This window comes from Mus caroli, chromosome 8 (assembly GCF_900094665.2).
Source record: "Mus caroli chromosome 8, CAROLI_EIJ_v1.1, whole genome shotgun sequence".
Classification (NCBI taxonomy): Eukaryota; Metazoa; Chordata; class Mammalia; order Rodentia; family Muridae; genus Mus; species Mus caroli.
Window position 1 is genome coordinate 19,617,387 of NC_034577.1, and position 13,720 is coordinate 19,631,106.

The 13,720-nt window shown below is 46.5% G+C and overlaps 1 protein-coding gene across 9 annotated transcripts in view; it reads right to left on the minus strand.

Annotated features, from left to right (window-relative positions):
• Nucleotides 1-9,363: 9,363 nt before the first annotated feature.
• The window catches only part of Tacc1 (transforming acidic coiled-coil containing protein 1), a 103,408-nt gene continuing 99,051 nt past the window's right edge, over nt 9,364-13,720 (minus strand). For all 9 annotated transcript variants that reach the window (XM_029480314.1, XM_029480313.1, XM_029480316.1 and 6 more), the window contains one exon: nt 9,364-13,504. In XM_029480314.1, coding sequence (XP_029336174.1) covers nt 13,436-13,504 — 69 coding nt within the window. In that variant the 3' untranslated portion in view covers nt 9,364-13,435. The remainder of the gene's footprint in view (nt 13,505-13,720) is intronic.

Below are 13,720 nucleotides of genomic sequence, written 5' to 3' on the forward strand. Positions count from 1 at the left end.
TGGTCTCTCTCTCTCTCTCTCTCTCTCTCTCTCTCTCTCTCTCTCTCAAGGTCTCACTCCCCTGAATCTAGCCTACTGGGATCTGGTCACACAATATGGTCTCTCGTGCTCTGTCCTTGCAGGGTCTATACTCTCCGAGTCAGGTCTCCCAGGGTCTGCTCTCTCACCATCTTATCTGTCAGCTGCTAGCCTCCCATGGTCTCCTCTCAGGATCTGTTCCCTCAGACTCAGACTCTGGTCTCTTCAGATCTGTCTTCTCATGGTCTGCTCTCTTGGGGTCTGGTCTCTCATGGTCTCTGTGATCTGGCAGTAATATTTGGTGCTCAGGATAAAGATTCACTTCTTTTTCAATAAATTACACAATAGGGGGAGTTGGTTGCTTCTGCTTGGTATTTTAACATGAAGAACAAATATCTGAGGAGCAGCAGATATGTTTAACCCGATTTAAACATTGCACAATGTCTATGTGGCTCAGAACAATAAATTGCTCTGTTAATATATGCATTTTTTCTTTTTATTTATTTATGTGTGTGCAAGAGAGGGGAGGAAGGGAAGGGAAGGGAAGGGAAGGGAAGGGAAGGGAAGGGAAGGGAAGGGAAGGGAAGGGAAGGGAAGGGAAGGGAAGGGAAGGGAAGAGAGAGAGAGAGAGAATGATTGTGGTCATCAGGTTTTGCAACAAGAGTCTTGTACCATCTTGTTACCTCCCTTTCTCCTCCTCTTTTACTTTTTTTTATTTTTATTTTAAAAAAAATTTTAGAGCGTCTTGCTATATAACCTTGACTGGTCTTGAACTCTTGCTTATGCCTCCCCAAATACTGGGATTCTATGCATATGCTACCACATTGGGGGGTTTGTTTTTATAGTCTCATTTGAAATAATTTTATGGATGTGCAGCACATGCCTAGAATGGCAAAACTCAGTCACTGTTCTTGATCACCATCACCATCATCACCATCATCACGTGTGTGTGTGTGTGTGTGTGTGTGTGTGTGTGTGTGGACTCGTGCTGTGGCCTAAGAGTGGTAGTCAGAAGGTAACTGTGGAGTTGGTTCTCTCCTCCCACTTTCATGTGGATTCCCAGGATTCCACATGGCTTATGTGGCACATGCTTTCCTCATGGAACCGTATCTCTGGCCCTCAGGAGTTGCCTTTAGTATTAAAAGATAGGACTGAAAACGGAGGCAGAAGGATCGCGAGTTTGAGGCCAACCAGGGGATTACACAGTAAAACCTTGCTCAAAATGAACACATAAACACACATGTCTTAATCTGCATTCTGTTGCTGTCACAAAACTACTAACCGAAGCTAACTCGCCAATTCTGGGTGGGGGTGGGGTGGAGTTGATTTGGCTTAGACGTACGCTGTAGTTCACCAGTGAAGGAAGTCAGGGCGGGAACTGAAGCAGAGACTACAGGGAAGGCAACTTCCTGGCTTGCTCTCCAGGCTCTCATTTAGCCAACTTTCTTATGCCTTCCAGGACCACCTCCCTAGGGGGTGGCGCCACCCACAGTGGGCTAGGCTCTCTCACCTCACCCATTAACCAAGAAAATGCCTCAGGCTGATCTGGTGGAGGAGGCGTTTTCTCAGATGAAGTTCCTTTTTCCCAGACTGCCCTAACTGTTAACAAAAAATGCAACCAGCACAACATAAATAAATGTACTTAACCCAGTTTTTAAAATAAGAGTTTAAAAGCGTTTCAGAGGAGGTAAATGTTCTCCCATTCTCCTACAGCGTCCAGCTGGAACTGACGTATGACAGAGTAACAAAGGAAAAGCATGCAGACTTTATTTACACGTTCTTCAGTACCTTCACAAGAAAAATGAGGACCATAGAAAAGCAGTTCTCAACCTGTGGGTCAAGACCCCCTCGGGTCCTGATATTTATATTCATTACATTATCAGATATTTACATTCAATTCATAACAGTAGCACAACTGCAGCTATGAAGTAGCAACAAAATAATTTTACGGTTGGAGGATCGCCACAACATGAGGAACTGTATTAAAGGGTTGCAGCATTGGGATGGTTGAGAACCAGTGGAAAGGAGACACTTTTAGACATGAAGTCATAAGCTACATGGGATAAAAAAGCAGTAAGATGGGGAACAGGAACTTAGAAGATACAGGTCAGTTTAGGGAGGTGAGTGACTTTGCATAGACATCTTGTCTCTTCCCAGTAGAGGACGAAGGTCTTTTCCATGAGCTCCATCTCTTGAGTTTTAAGAAAAGAAGAGGAGGTCTGAATGGCCTTTGTGCACTCCATGGTCTTGAAGACCTTAGCCCCAGGTTGTCAACAAGTGCTCACATTCTCTCAGACACTAGGCCAGACTCAACGGCTGAGCCCCACCCCACCCCAACCCCACGTGACCGATTTTGAAGTCCAATGAATACAGATGACAACTCTCTTTCATTGTCAACCACTGAAACTATTCTAGTGTGACTGTGACTCTGAAATACAATATACCTCAGCCTGTAAAAGACCCATATTTGACAGTTTTAAAAAAGATTTATTTATTTTATGCATATGAGCGTACTGTCGCTATCTTCAGACACATCAGAAGAGGGCATCGGATCCCACTACAGATGGCTGTGAGCCATCATGTGGTTGGTGAGAATTGAACTCAGGGCCTTTGGAAGAGCAGTCAGTGCTCTTAACCACTGAGCCATCTCTCCAGCCCCCATATTTAAAATTTTTTACTTTAACATCTTTTTTACAAACTGAAGGCAAGCATTAGAGCTTCCTCAGCCTAGCTGTGTGATACTAGTAACTGAGTTCTGATCACTACAGCATACCCCACAGTTCCCATCAGGCGCTCTAAAAAATAATAAAAGATTAACTTCTGCTTCAGTGCAGTTTTCAGAATCTTCCAGATGTGAGACCTGGATAGCAGGCGGGTCACAGAGTTCTGCTTTGTCACAGGTTGATGTTTGTGATAGTGAAACCGCCACTGTCAACTTGTGGAAATTCAGTATCACCTAGGACACTGGTGAAACACACTGCCCACTCACTGTGAGTATGGGCGGTACAATCTAGTGGTCTGGGAAGGCAGAAAGGAACCAAAGTAAGGAGAGTGGCAGTCTATAGACACACCCCCTCCTTCTGGGTGCACCAAGGTGAGAGCCAAGCGGCTCCACCATGCCCTGCTTCTCTCAGAATGAATCCACTAACACCACATCAAAACAAACCCTTCTATTCCTATTTTAACTGAAGTCAGAAGACACTTGGTGGGAGTTGGTTCTCTCTCCACCCTGTGGACCAAACTCAGGTCCTCAGTCTTGGTGGGCGGTGCCTTCACTCATGGACCCATCTTGCCCATCCTTTTAAAGTTGTTTCTATTGGGGATCTTGTCATGGCATGGGCTAGTCACACTTTTCATATGGAGATTAAAAATAGTATTTGCAAGTTAGGGTTATGAAAACACAGTCTACTATAAACTGTGTAGCACGACCTGGACAATTGTCTGAGAAAAGGGGCAGGAGTTTAGGAGTGGGAGAGAGAGAGAGAGAGAGACAGAGAGAGAGAGACAGAGACAGAGAGACAGACAGAAAGACAGACAGACAGAGCTATATCCCTCTTGTGGCAAAAAGAAAAAGAGAAGAGAAAAGCAAGAAGCGGGAGAGGATGGAAGGAGGAGAGAGAAACAAAGGGAGGAGTTGAGGGGCAACTACAGGAAGGGGAAAGAAAGAAAAGGAGAGCGAAGAGAGAAAGGTGGCACCTCCAGGGCTGCTGGTCCCAGAGGCCAAGCATGGAGACAAAGCTGCTGGACCCCACACCAGCCCGGGGCACGAAGGGCTGGAAGCCAGGACTGATCAGATGCCTGCAGGACCCCAACAGCTTTTCTCTAAGTATAAAATGGTCCCACGGTTAAGGTGTTCAGAGAAGTTAGTGGCTATTTTAACAAATATTCCAACTGCCTCATTTTCTTACCAATCTCTCTTTTCTACCCACGTATGAGCCTGCTCTGTCCTGGGCTTGCTTCCCTGCCAGGACTCAACTTTCAATTTTTTCCCATTCTATATTTATCAGGCTAACACATGACTCTGTCATTTAGTCACTTAACTAACATATGCCTGAGCAGAGTGGCATTGATGGGTAGAGAAAATGACTCAGATCAAGTGAAGACTAAATAAAAGATGGCTTACTGCTTATAGAGATACTTAGAATTTGAACTGTGCGGAGAAAGTTGTTTTGAGAACCTGGAATCCAAGCGAATTGTTGCTTCCAAGAAATGTTTCATTTTTAACTTTGCAGCGCTGTGCATGGAATCCAGGCCTTACCCTTGCAAGTCACGCTATTCCCAGCTACACTTCAGCCCAGAATGTGGATTCCTTCAGCCACAAGGCAGGTTCCTTTTAGCTGTGGCCCTGATCAGAAACAGGGTTCTGAGCCTAAGCAGGCTGCCCTCTGCCGCCACGGGAGGGGAAGAGCTTGGTTTATGCTGGTGTAAGGGAGGAAAGATTTTTTTTTTCTTTCTTTCTCTTTTGTGGACCTTTAAAGTTCTAAGGATGATTTCAAACTTCCTAGGCCTCCCTTCCTCATGGAATTAAAGATGACAATCTTGAACTTGGAGAGTTGGCAGAGTGGTTAAAAGCACTTGCTGCTCTTGCAAAGGACCTGCTTGGATCCTGGGTTCCACATGGTGACTCACAACCATCAATAACTTCAGTTCCAGAGGATCCAATGTCCGCTTCTGCCCTCCCTGTGCACCAGGCATTCATATAATACACACACACACACACACACACACACACACAGAGGCACAAGAGCACACATACACAGAAGCACACAGAAGCACACAATTAAAAAAAAAAAAACAAACCTTAACTGCAGCAATACACAAATCCACGTGTGATTGATACAAGCTGTGGACAGCGCATATCCTCCAGATCTGCTTGCACACCAAATACTCACCGCAGCCCCTGTTAGCTTTTCATTCATAGCCTCCATAAGCCGAGTTTTGAGCTGCAGTTTGAAAAACAGTACGGAAGCCTTTGGGAGTGAAGCCCCCTAGTGGCCATTGTGCATGTCTGCACCGAAGCTGATGCCCCAAGGGAAACAGATACCTTTGGTTGAAAATTGGTTACTTTAAGGCTGGGCATGGTGGCACACACCTTCAATCCAAACACTCAGGGGGCAGGGGCTGGTGGGTCTTTTGAATTCAAGGCCAGCCTAGCCTACAGAGCAAGTTGTGGAATAGCCAGGACTGTTAACCAGAGAAACCCTGTCTTGAAAAACCAAATAATTTTTTTTTAATTAAAATAAAAATTCAGCTTCTGGGGGAATTCAAAATTGGTCATGCAAGACAAATGGAAAGGCCCTTCAGCAAAATAGAAGGCGTGTTCTGTATCAGCTATCACAGTGTGTGGGGGGGTTGTCTGGATATTAATTCTCTAGCAAAATACTATGCCTCTGTCTATGCTAATTGTACCTACAAGAACTGACTTCCTGCCATTTCTGACGTGTAGAACAAAAACGCCTAACTCTACACAAAGTCTTGCAGCTGAGGATGTGTGATGCATTTCTGCCTTAAGACCTCTCAGTGCTGCTGAGATGTGGGAAGTGTAACTGTTATACTCTGTTAGGCGTCTCTCAGGGAGACGGTCAGCATCTGCTGGGAGCCATAGGAAACTTGGTTGGAATGACACTGGCTTCTGGGTAGAGAACTCAGGAGAATATAACCCTAATTTCCTCTTCACTTGGGTATGTGTGGAGAGCTTTTGGGGCCGCTGGACAGGAATCTAACATTGGCCAAGGAGAAGGAAATGGGATTGAGGCAGGAATCTGACATTAGGCCATGACCAGGAAGTAAGCTGAGGTGAGAATCTAATTTTAGGCTAGAGCAGGGAAGTAGGCTTCAGGCAAGAGTCTGACTTTGGGCTAGGACAGAGAAGTAGGCCCAGATCTCTTAGTCATCCTGAGAAGCCCTTAGAAACAGTGATCACGGTAGAGATCAGGGGACTCTGTTTACTGCCTTGCTTGCTCCTTGACTACTTGTGTTTATCATATTGCTTGTTCCGTAACCTAGAACTGGCCTTATTACCTGCATGGAATTAAAAAGGTATAAAAGCAGTCTGGGGGAAAAATAAACCCGCCTCAGCCTCAGAACTGGTTGGGGTGGTGCTACAATGCTGTCTAATTGTCTTTTTGCTTTTTTAATCCTTACTCCTGCGCTGGAGAACCTGTTGACGGACTGAGTCGACTTGGTCAGGCAGGAAACTAAGGAAGATCTAAAGCACAGCAGGCTGGGGCTGGAGAGACTCTGTTCTGTGGTTAAGACCACGCTGGCTGCTCTTCTCTTCCAGAAGACCCGAGATGGACTCCTAGCTCCTACACAGTGGCTCACAAGCACCTGTAACCAACACGCTCTTCTGGCTTCCAGGGGGCACCTGGCACACAGATGAGACAGACAGACACAGACACAAAACAACCTGTCTTAGTCACGGTTCTATTGCTGAGACACCATGACCAAGACAACTCTTATAAGAGAAGCCATTTAGTTGAAGGCTTGTTCAGCATTTCAGAGGTTCAGTCCATTATCATGGAGGGAAGCATGGTGGTGACAGGCAGGCAGGCAGGCAGGCAGAGGTACTGCAGCACTGACTGAGAGCTTTATGCTCTGACCTGCAGGCACAAAGACCCTAGCTTGGCAGGGCCTTTTGAAACATCAAAGCCCACCCCCAGAGACACATTTCCTCAACAGGGCCACACCTCTTAACCCTTCTAATCCTTTCAAATAATTCCAGTCCCAGGTGACTTAAGCATTCAAATTTTTGAGCCTATGGTGGTCATTCTTCCCACCACCACCCCCCCCCCCATACCCCGAGACAGGGTTTCTCTGTGTAGTCCTGACTGTCCTGGAACTCTCTGTAGACCAGGCTGGCCTTGAACTCAGAAATCCACCTGCCTCAGCCTCCTAAGTGCTGGGACTAAAGGTGTGCGACACTGCTGACCAGCTATGGTGGTCATTCTTATTGAAACCACCACGCACTCACACACGTAAAATAAGCAAAAACTTAAGACAGTACGGAGCATGATAACTAGCCTAGACTTGGAACTGGGTCTGGGATCGAAAGCCAGACTCTTCTGTCACCGTAATATGGGCTAGCAACTTCATGCTTCTGGACCATGTAAGCCAAAGGGAACATGCGCTTCCGGTGTGTCTGCTTTTAGTACACACATCTCAGGTGGGGTTTGTGATTTTTAAGAGAAATTAGATAGAGCTTGTAATCCAACATGCAGGGGGCAGTATCATAGCTTCCAGGATGGTCGCAAGGAGTATCTTGTCTCATAGGCAATGGATGCTTCTAAAAGAAATTCTTGGGAACTCAAGAATCTCAGCTCCCTGCTAGTATTCTCTACCTAAACAAGGGGCCTATGTGCTCTCCCCAACCAAGGCTAAACTGTTGCCTCAACCTTCCATGCCAAAGACTTCTATCAGGCAAAGGGGCCTTCCTTTGAGACAGGGTTTCTCTATGTAGCCCTGAGTGTCCTTGAGCTTTGTATGTAGACCAGGCTGGGCTCAAACTCACAGAGATCCACCCGCTTCTAACTCCCAAGTGCTGGGATTGAAAGAGTGCACCACCACCACGCCTGGCTCCTACTTTTGACAAAACAAAACGAGATGGTTTACCTAAGAAGGCAAATTTTCATCTTATCTCCCCAGTAATGCTAAGAAAATGAGACCTGTTGTAGCTAGCATTTCCTCTACAGCCAGAACACACTGGTGAGAAGGACAAAGTGCCCTGCACCGCCCTCAAAACCAGAACCACCACAGGCTGGTGAGAAGCACGCAGAGCCTCACAATAAGCAGGGAAGGAAGTTCCTGATTCCTCTGCTATCCGCTCTTCTCTTCCAGTTTTAGCCTGGCCCACCCCTAGATGGAGAGCCCACCCAACTAGTGTATTTAAAGTCCTTACCGAGACTAACTTAGGAAACCCATGAAGCACCAGCTACTTTCTACCCAGCTCTAGCTCACCTGGGCCCTTCCGCAAGTTGGAGAGCTTGGAGCAGCTTTGCTTCTGCGGGTTTGAACAAAACGCCAGGGTGGACTGACTTTTGGTGAGACCACAGAGCACTCAGCAAAAATTGTGTTGGCACAGATGCCGTCACGGTGGTTTCTACAGCCGAGGTCCGAGGTCCGGAGTTTGTTTTGTTTTCAGTTACATGCCCAGTGAAATGCATGAAGCCCCCGAGAACGAGAGCAAGGAAATGCCACGCTTTCTGTATTCAGACAGAAATCCGGAGGCTTCAGTAAACAGTCATGGATAAGACAACTGACGGCCAGGGAAGACAGCACACCCGGGATGCAACAGTGGTAAACGGTTTTTATTCAGGCAATGAAACATGGAAAAAATATATTAGTAATTATCATAATAATTTCTTTTGTGTGAGTATAACTTTTACAAATATTTACCTGACATATAAAAAGGGAAATTACTATGTGTATAAAATCTATGAGGATGATTGCTCCACACAACACCGTCCTGACAGCAGGAGTCAAGGCAGTGTGTGCCTCCCTCCGCCTTTACCCCAGTCAGGGTCTCCTCACACACTCCAGGGCACGAGGAGGCAGGGGAGGGGCTGGGGTTGTTGGGACACAGTGGGAGCAAATGTGCAATAAACACTTGGCACGTTAGTACTGTGGGTATGTATTGGCAAACACAGACTCGCTAACAGCAGGACTGGAAAGCTGACGGATGCCTTGGAGACTTAACAGGGTGCCTTAATCCTGTCCCAAGGACTGCAAGGGACAAAGCCAAGGCTGCGGGTGTGACCGTCACACTGCCCTGTATCTGGTCTGGATGTGGTTTCAGAGTTCAGATTTCTATGTGTCCATTTGAAAGATTACAAATAGTAGAATCAGTTACTATTAACTGAGGGTGGGAAGCACTTTTGCTGTGCCTACTCAGAAACCATGAGAAGGCAGGGGCCTAAGAGTGGCATCCTGACAGTTGGTATTGAAGACGCCATACAGGGAAGGTTCAGGCCAGACCTCAGCCCCGCACTTGGCAGCCTCTGAGTGGTGAAAACATCACGCAGACTACCTGAGGCCAACATGGCAGCAGCATCTCCAAACTAGAACTATAACTGGGGTGTGTGTGTGTGTGTTTACATAAAGCTGGAACCACGGCGCAATTAAGAAAGTCATTCCTCAGGAATCTCATTTGTCCAAATCTAACTGCATGCTGAGAAGCACGGACAGGGGGCTGCATTCAGATGGAAACTATGACAAGTGCAGTCTTTATGCAGTGCCAAGCGCTTGCCTGTACTCTGTTCTAGAAGAAAGCCTATGGAGAGGCACTGGCTCAATACGTGGTTCCCTTTTCTCTCCATACAGGAAGGACTTAGTACATTTTTTTTTCTGTTTTTTTCCCCCAGCACTGGGGGGTGGGGGTGGAGGATGACATCCAGGGACTTGTGCATGCTGAGCAAGTGTGTCACCAACTGAGCTACAACCCCAGCCCTGTTAAATTGCTTAAAAAAAAAATAATCGTAATCTGGAGGCCAGTCAAACCTTTCCTGGACATTAGTCTCCTTTGAAATAAATTCATTATTAAAACTTTTTGAAAGGTGATTTCTTCAACCTTTGGCTTGGTGTTCTGGGACTCCCAGACCTTACCTGTTCATTAGTAAGTAAATAGTAATCTGTTACCTTTAAAATTCTTTATAATATATACATCTTTAAATTCCTTGCCTAAATCATTTACTCTTTCAACATCTATATTCTCTCTTCCCAAGAAGACTTAAAACAAAACAAAAAAAAAAACAAAACCTGAGAGCAAGCTTAGAGGGCCACAGGCCTACAGAGAGACAGCAGCAACAGCTGAGCGGAGAGATCATCTGAAATGGAGCCCCGGGGAATTGGGAAGGGGGGCTTCAGAAGGGCCATGCCACTTTCAATTCAGTGTGCCCTGTGAGCCGCAGGCCCTTCCTAGCCCGTGCCATCTTTGCTGAAAGGGAAGGCTTTGGCCTGCCATGCTCAGCCCAGGGCTGCCCAGTGAGCGAGCGAGCGATTGAGCAAGCTTTTGTACACAGGCATGTCTGCAGGGGGAACAGGGCCACTGGCTGGAAAGGAAGTTTAGCGTTAAGCTATAACCCTGAAATCAGGGATTTCATCCCATCCACTCCGGGCCTCCCAACCCTGTGCTTCGGGACTTCCTAATTTGGTCTGTTTCTCAAGATGCCTGAAGATGCATTAGAGCTTCAGAGAATATGAAGTGTAGGGGAATTCCTGGTCTCCACACAGAGCAAGCACTGCTTTCCATCCGAGCCACCGTAAACTGGGTCCGTCTGTAACACTGACGGGTTAAGAGCTGCCTGTACTTTGGCAACGCAGAACTGAAGAAACAGTTCTCAATGAGATCGTCTAATATCCCATAAGCCACTGTGAGCCTTTCTCTTGTGTTTTATATTTTGTTCGAGAGTGCTGGGGATTGGCAACAGTGCCTGGCACGTGGTCGGCAAACGCTACCACCAGACACAGCTTTCAAGTCTTTGAAAACAAGGGTCCCTCGGTATAGCCCAGTCGAGGCCTGAACTTTTAGTCCCTGCCTCTGCCTCCAGGGTGCTAGGGTTATAGGCAGGTGCCACCAGGCCTGGTCCCCCTTCTAATCACCTCACAAAGCAGCTTTCGGCCCCCAGCGTGTGTTGAAGACGACTTTATATTTTTTACTCTCCAGGGTGCTAAAAAGCTTTTTAGGGCTTATTTAATTAAAACAAAATAAATAAATAGACTTTACTCTGCCTAGTATATTTTCTTAATTTGCCAGTTGTGCAAGCTACATTCTTATTCTTGGTGGAGGATCTTCGAAAGCTGGACGTTGTGAACATTTTCCTAGTAATGGTGATGACTAAGAGGCCACTGGCAAGCACTGCTTAGAGGGCTAGTTCACGTCCCCTGTACGGCAGCTTCATTTAGCAGGGCCTGTGATTCAAGGCCCGTCTGCCAGTGTGGCAGGGAGGGACAGCCACTGTTCCTCTCCTATGCCTAACATACAGCACAGCACAGGACACTTTAAAAATATGCATGCTTAAAAAGATGACAGGGGAAGATACAGTTCCATGATAAAGCACTTGCTTAGCATGTTCAAGACCCTGGGTACAATCTCAGTACTATTAAAAGAAAAAAAAAAATCAGGGAACAAGAGATTTCCGACGGAGACCCTCTTAAGCTTTTCATACTGAAAATAAGTCAATATAAAATGAGCGCACACGGATGCTGCCGTAACACTGTAGCAAAAATTCCTGCGGTGTTTCTTAAAATGCAAAATTAACTTCCCTTGCAGGAAGATGGCTAAGCTGACATTGGTTATGACCCATGAAGACACTTGAACATGACACTATGTCCACTGCTATGGGCTTTGCATTAAGCCACTGTGACAAAATTCAGAGCCCAAATGATTGTCAAGCCATTTCTCCAACCACAGATAATTTCTGTCTGCTTGTGGGTTGTTGGTTTTTTTTTTTCTTTTTTGTACAAAATGTTAAAAGACAGTAGGCCTCAGAATAGAGCCTAACCTAAGCACCGGTTATAATAAATGCATATTGACAAAAATGTGATTTCTAGCTTGAAAAGACATTACTCACTTCCCTGGGGCTAAAAGTTACAGCACATGGCAACACACTGCTAAAGGAACACTGTTTTTAAGATCTATGGAGGTTCTCCATGAGGCACAATTCATTGCTGAAGTCGGCTCATGCAGTGGTTTTACAAGGAGGGATATGCCTGTGTGCTAAATAGTGCACATTTACCATGAAGACACAGGGTGTAAGATTAAGGCAAAAAAAAAAAAAAAAAAGCATCAAAACTTGAGTAGACTTGACTTTGCCTGTCAGATAGATGGAAAGAAGTCACTAGCATCAAAGAGGGAAATGTCTATTTGGGGGTTAATGCCCTCAGGGTAAGTCCAGTCTGAGTTCACAGAATTTTGCTTTGTCTGTGTGGACCTCCCCCTTGCTCCCCTTCCCAGCATTCAAGCAGTCTTTGTTTAGACTATTCCCAGGGGCTGGTTTGGAGAACGAAAGGCCCATTCTGTTTAAAGCCCATCTCCAGGATGAAAGCTGTTGCTGTTATTTTCAAGTCTCTAAAAGGGTGCTGTGCCTTTAAACAGGGAAAACCTAGGCTGCCATCTTTTAACAAGATCAACTAAACCTTTCCCACATCCCATTGGTATGCGTTTCAAATAAATAACGGAAGTTGACTTTGCTTTAGAGACTCATCNGNCCCGGGGTGGANGCANGCATCCAAGGCCAGCTCTGAGGGAGGCCCACGCTGCTGGTCACGAGATGCTGCTTTTGGTATGAGCATAGGGGACCATGCTGAGGTCCTGGGGTATCCAAATACCAGGGGAGCAGACAGCACAGCAAATCTTCCTTAGACATGAAACCTATGTCCCCTGGCCCTCGTATCCTCAGCCTCTCCACCCTGACTAAAGGTTTGGTTTGGGTGTTTGGTTTCTAAGAAAAGGACTGTTTGCCTAGTGCACTGCTGTCCTTAAACTCTGGGCTCAAGTGATCTTCCTGTCCCACCTCCCACTAGCTGGGATACCCCATGCTTCCACTCACTCCTTGTTTGAAGCAAGGCCTCACATAGTCCAGCCTGGCCTCCAAGAAGCTATGTAGTTGAGGGTGACCTTGGAGTTATGGTAATTAATCCTGCCTCCACCTCTGGAGTGTTGAGATTACAGGCATGCACTATCCAGTGTTTGTAGTTCTGGGGGCCAAACCCAGGGCTCTGTGTACCGGAAGCACTCCCCAGTAGAGCTAGGTTCCCAGCCCCTACCAAGTCTGAAGCTGGCTTTTAGACCTAGGGCTCTGTTTCAAAATAAGAGCCTACATTTCTTTCTGTAACTACGCTCCTCCCTAAAGGGTCTTATCTGGATATGCCTCAGGGGAAAAGCGGCAGAATGTAGAGAACACATGCATGAGTCGGTCTGTAACTAAAAGGGAGTTTGGAGCCCCATCGACAAAGTGTTAGTGACGATGGCTCAGACGTCTTCAGTAAAACTGCTGATACTGAAAATTTCAAACATTAACTAGGTCATAAAAACATCAAACAGGAGCTGGGAAGATAAACCCACACAGTTGCCACAAAATTAGAAATGTCACAAACTTGGGAAAAGCAAAAACGACAAGGACGGCTAGATGAACTCAAGCTGTAGAAGCCCAAGCCAGACCCAGCAGCCTGCTCTAAGGGAAGCTGGCAGCCAGGTCGCAGGGCAGAGCCGTCTCGTGACTCCCTCTCCACCAGCCAGGCCGCAGCAGCGGCAGCAGCGCAACGGCGAAGCAGGGACAATGGCAGCAGCAGGCATGTGCTTTGAAACAGTTACTTTTCTCTGCAAAGAGGGGATCGGGGTGATTATTTCTGGATAAGGCAAGATAATGTGGTCACGACAGAAGCAGCCAGACTCAGATCTGCACAGCTCACGGGACAGCTCTCAGTCGGTCTTTCCCAGCTTTGCGATCAACTCGTCACAGATTTTTGTCAGCTCCTCAATCTCTTGATTCTGGAAGACAGAAGATGATGATTCTACTTGCGTTCTGAGAGGAGAAGCCAGAGGCCAGACCCTCTGTGGCATCCGACTGGCTCTCCACTTCTCTGTACCACAGTCTTTATAGAAAAGAAAGCCAATGCCACCCACCCATCAAAGAATGCCTGTGTTCACACAGTACTATGCTAAAACTTAGCTGAGGGTAGAAGAGCCACCAATTCTCTTGAACCT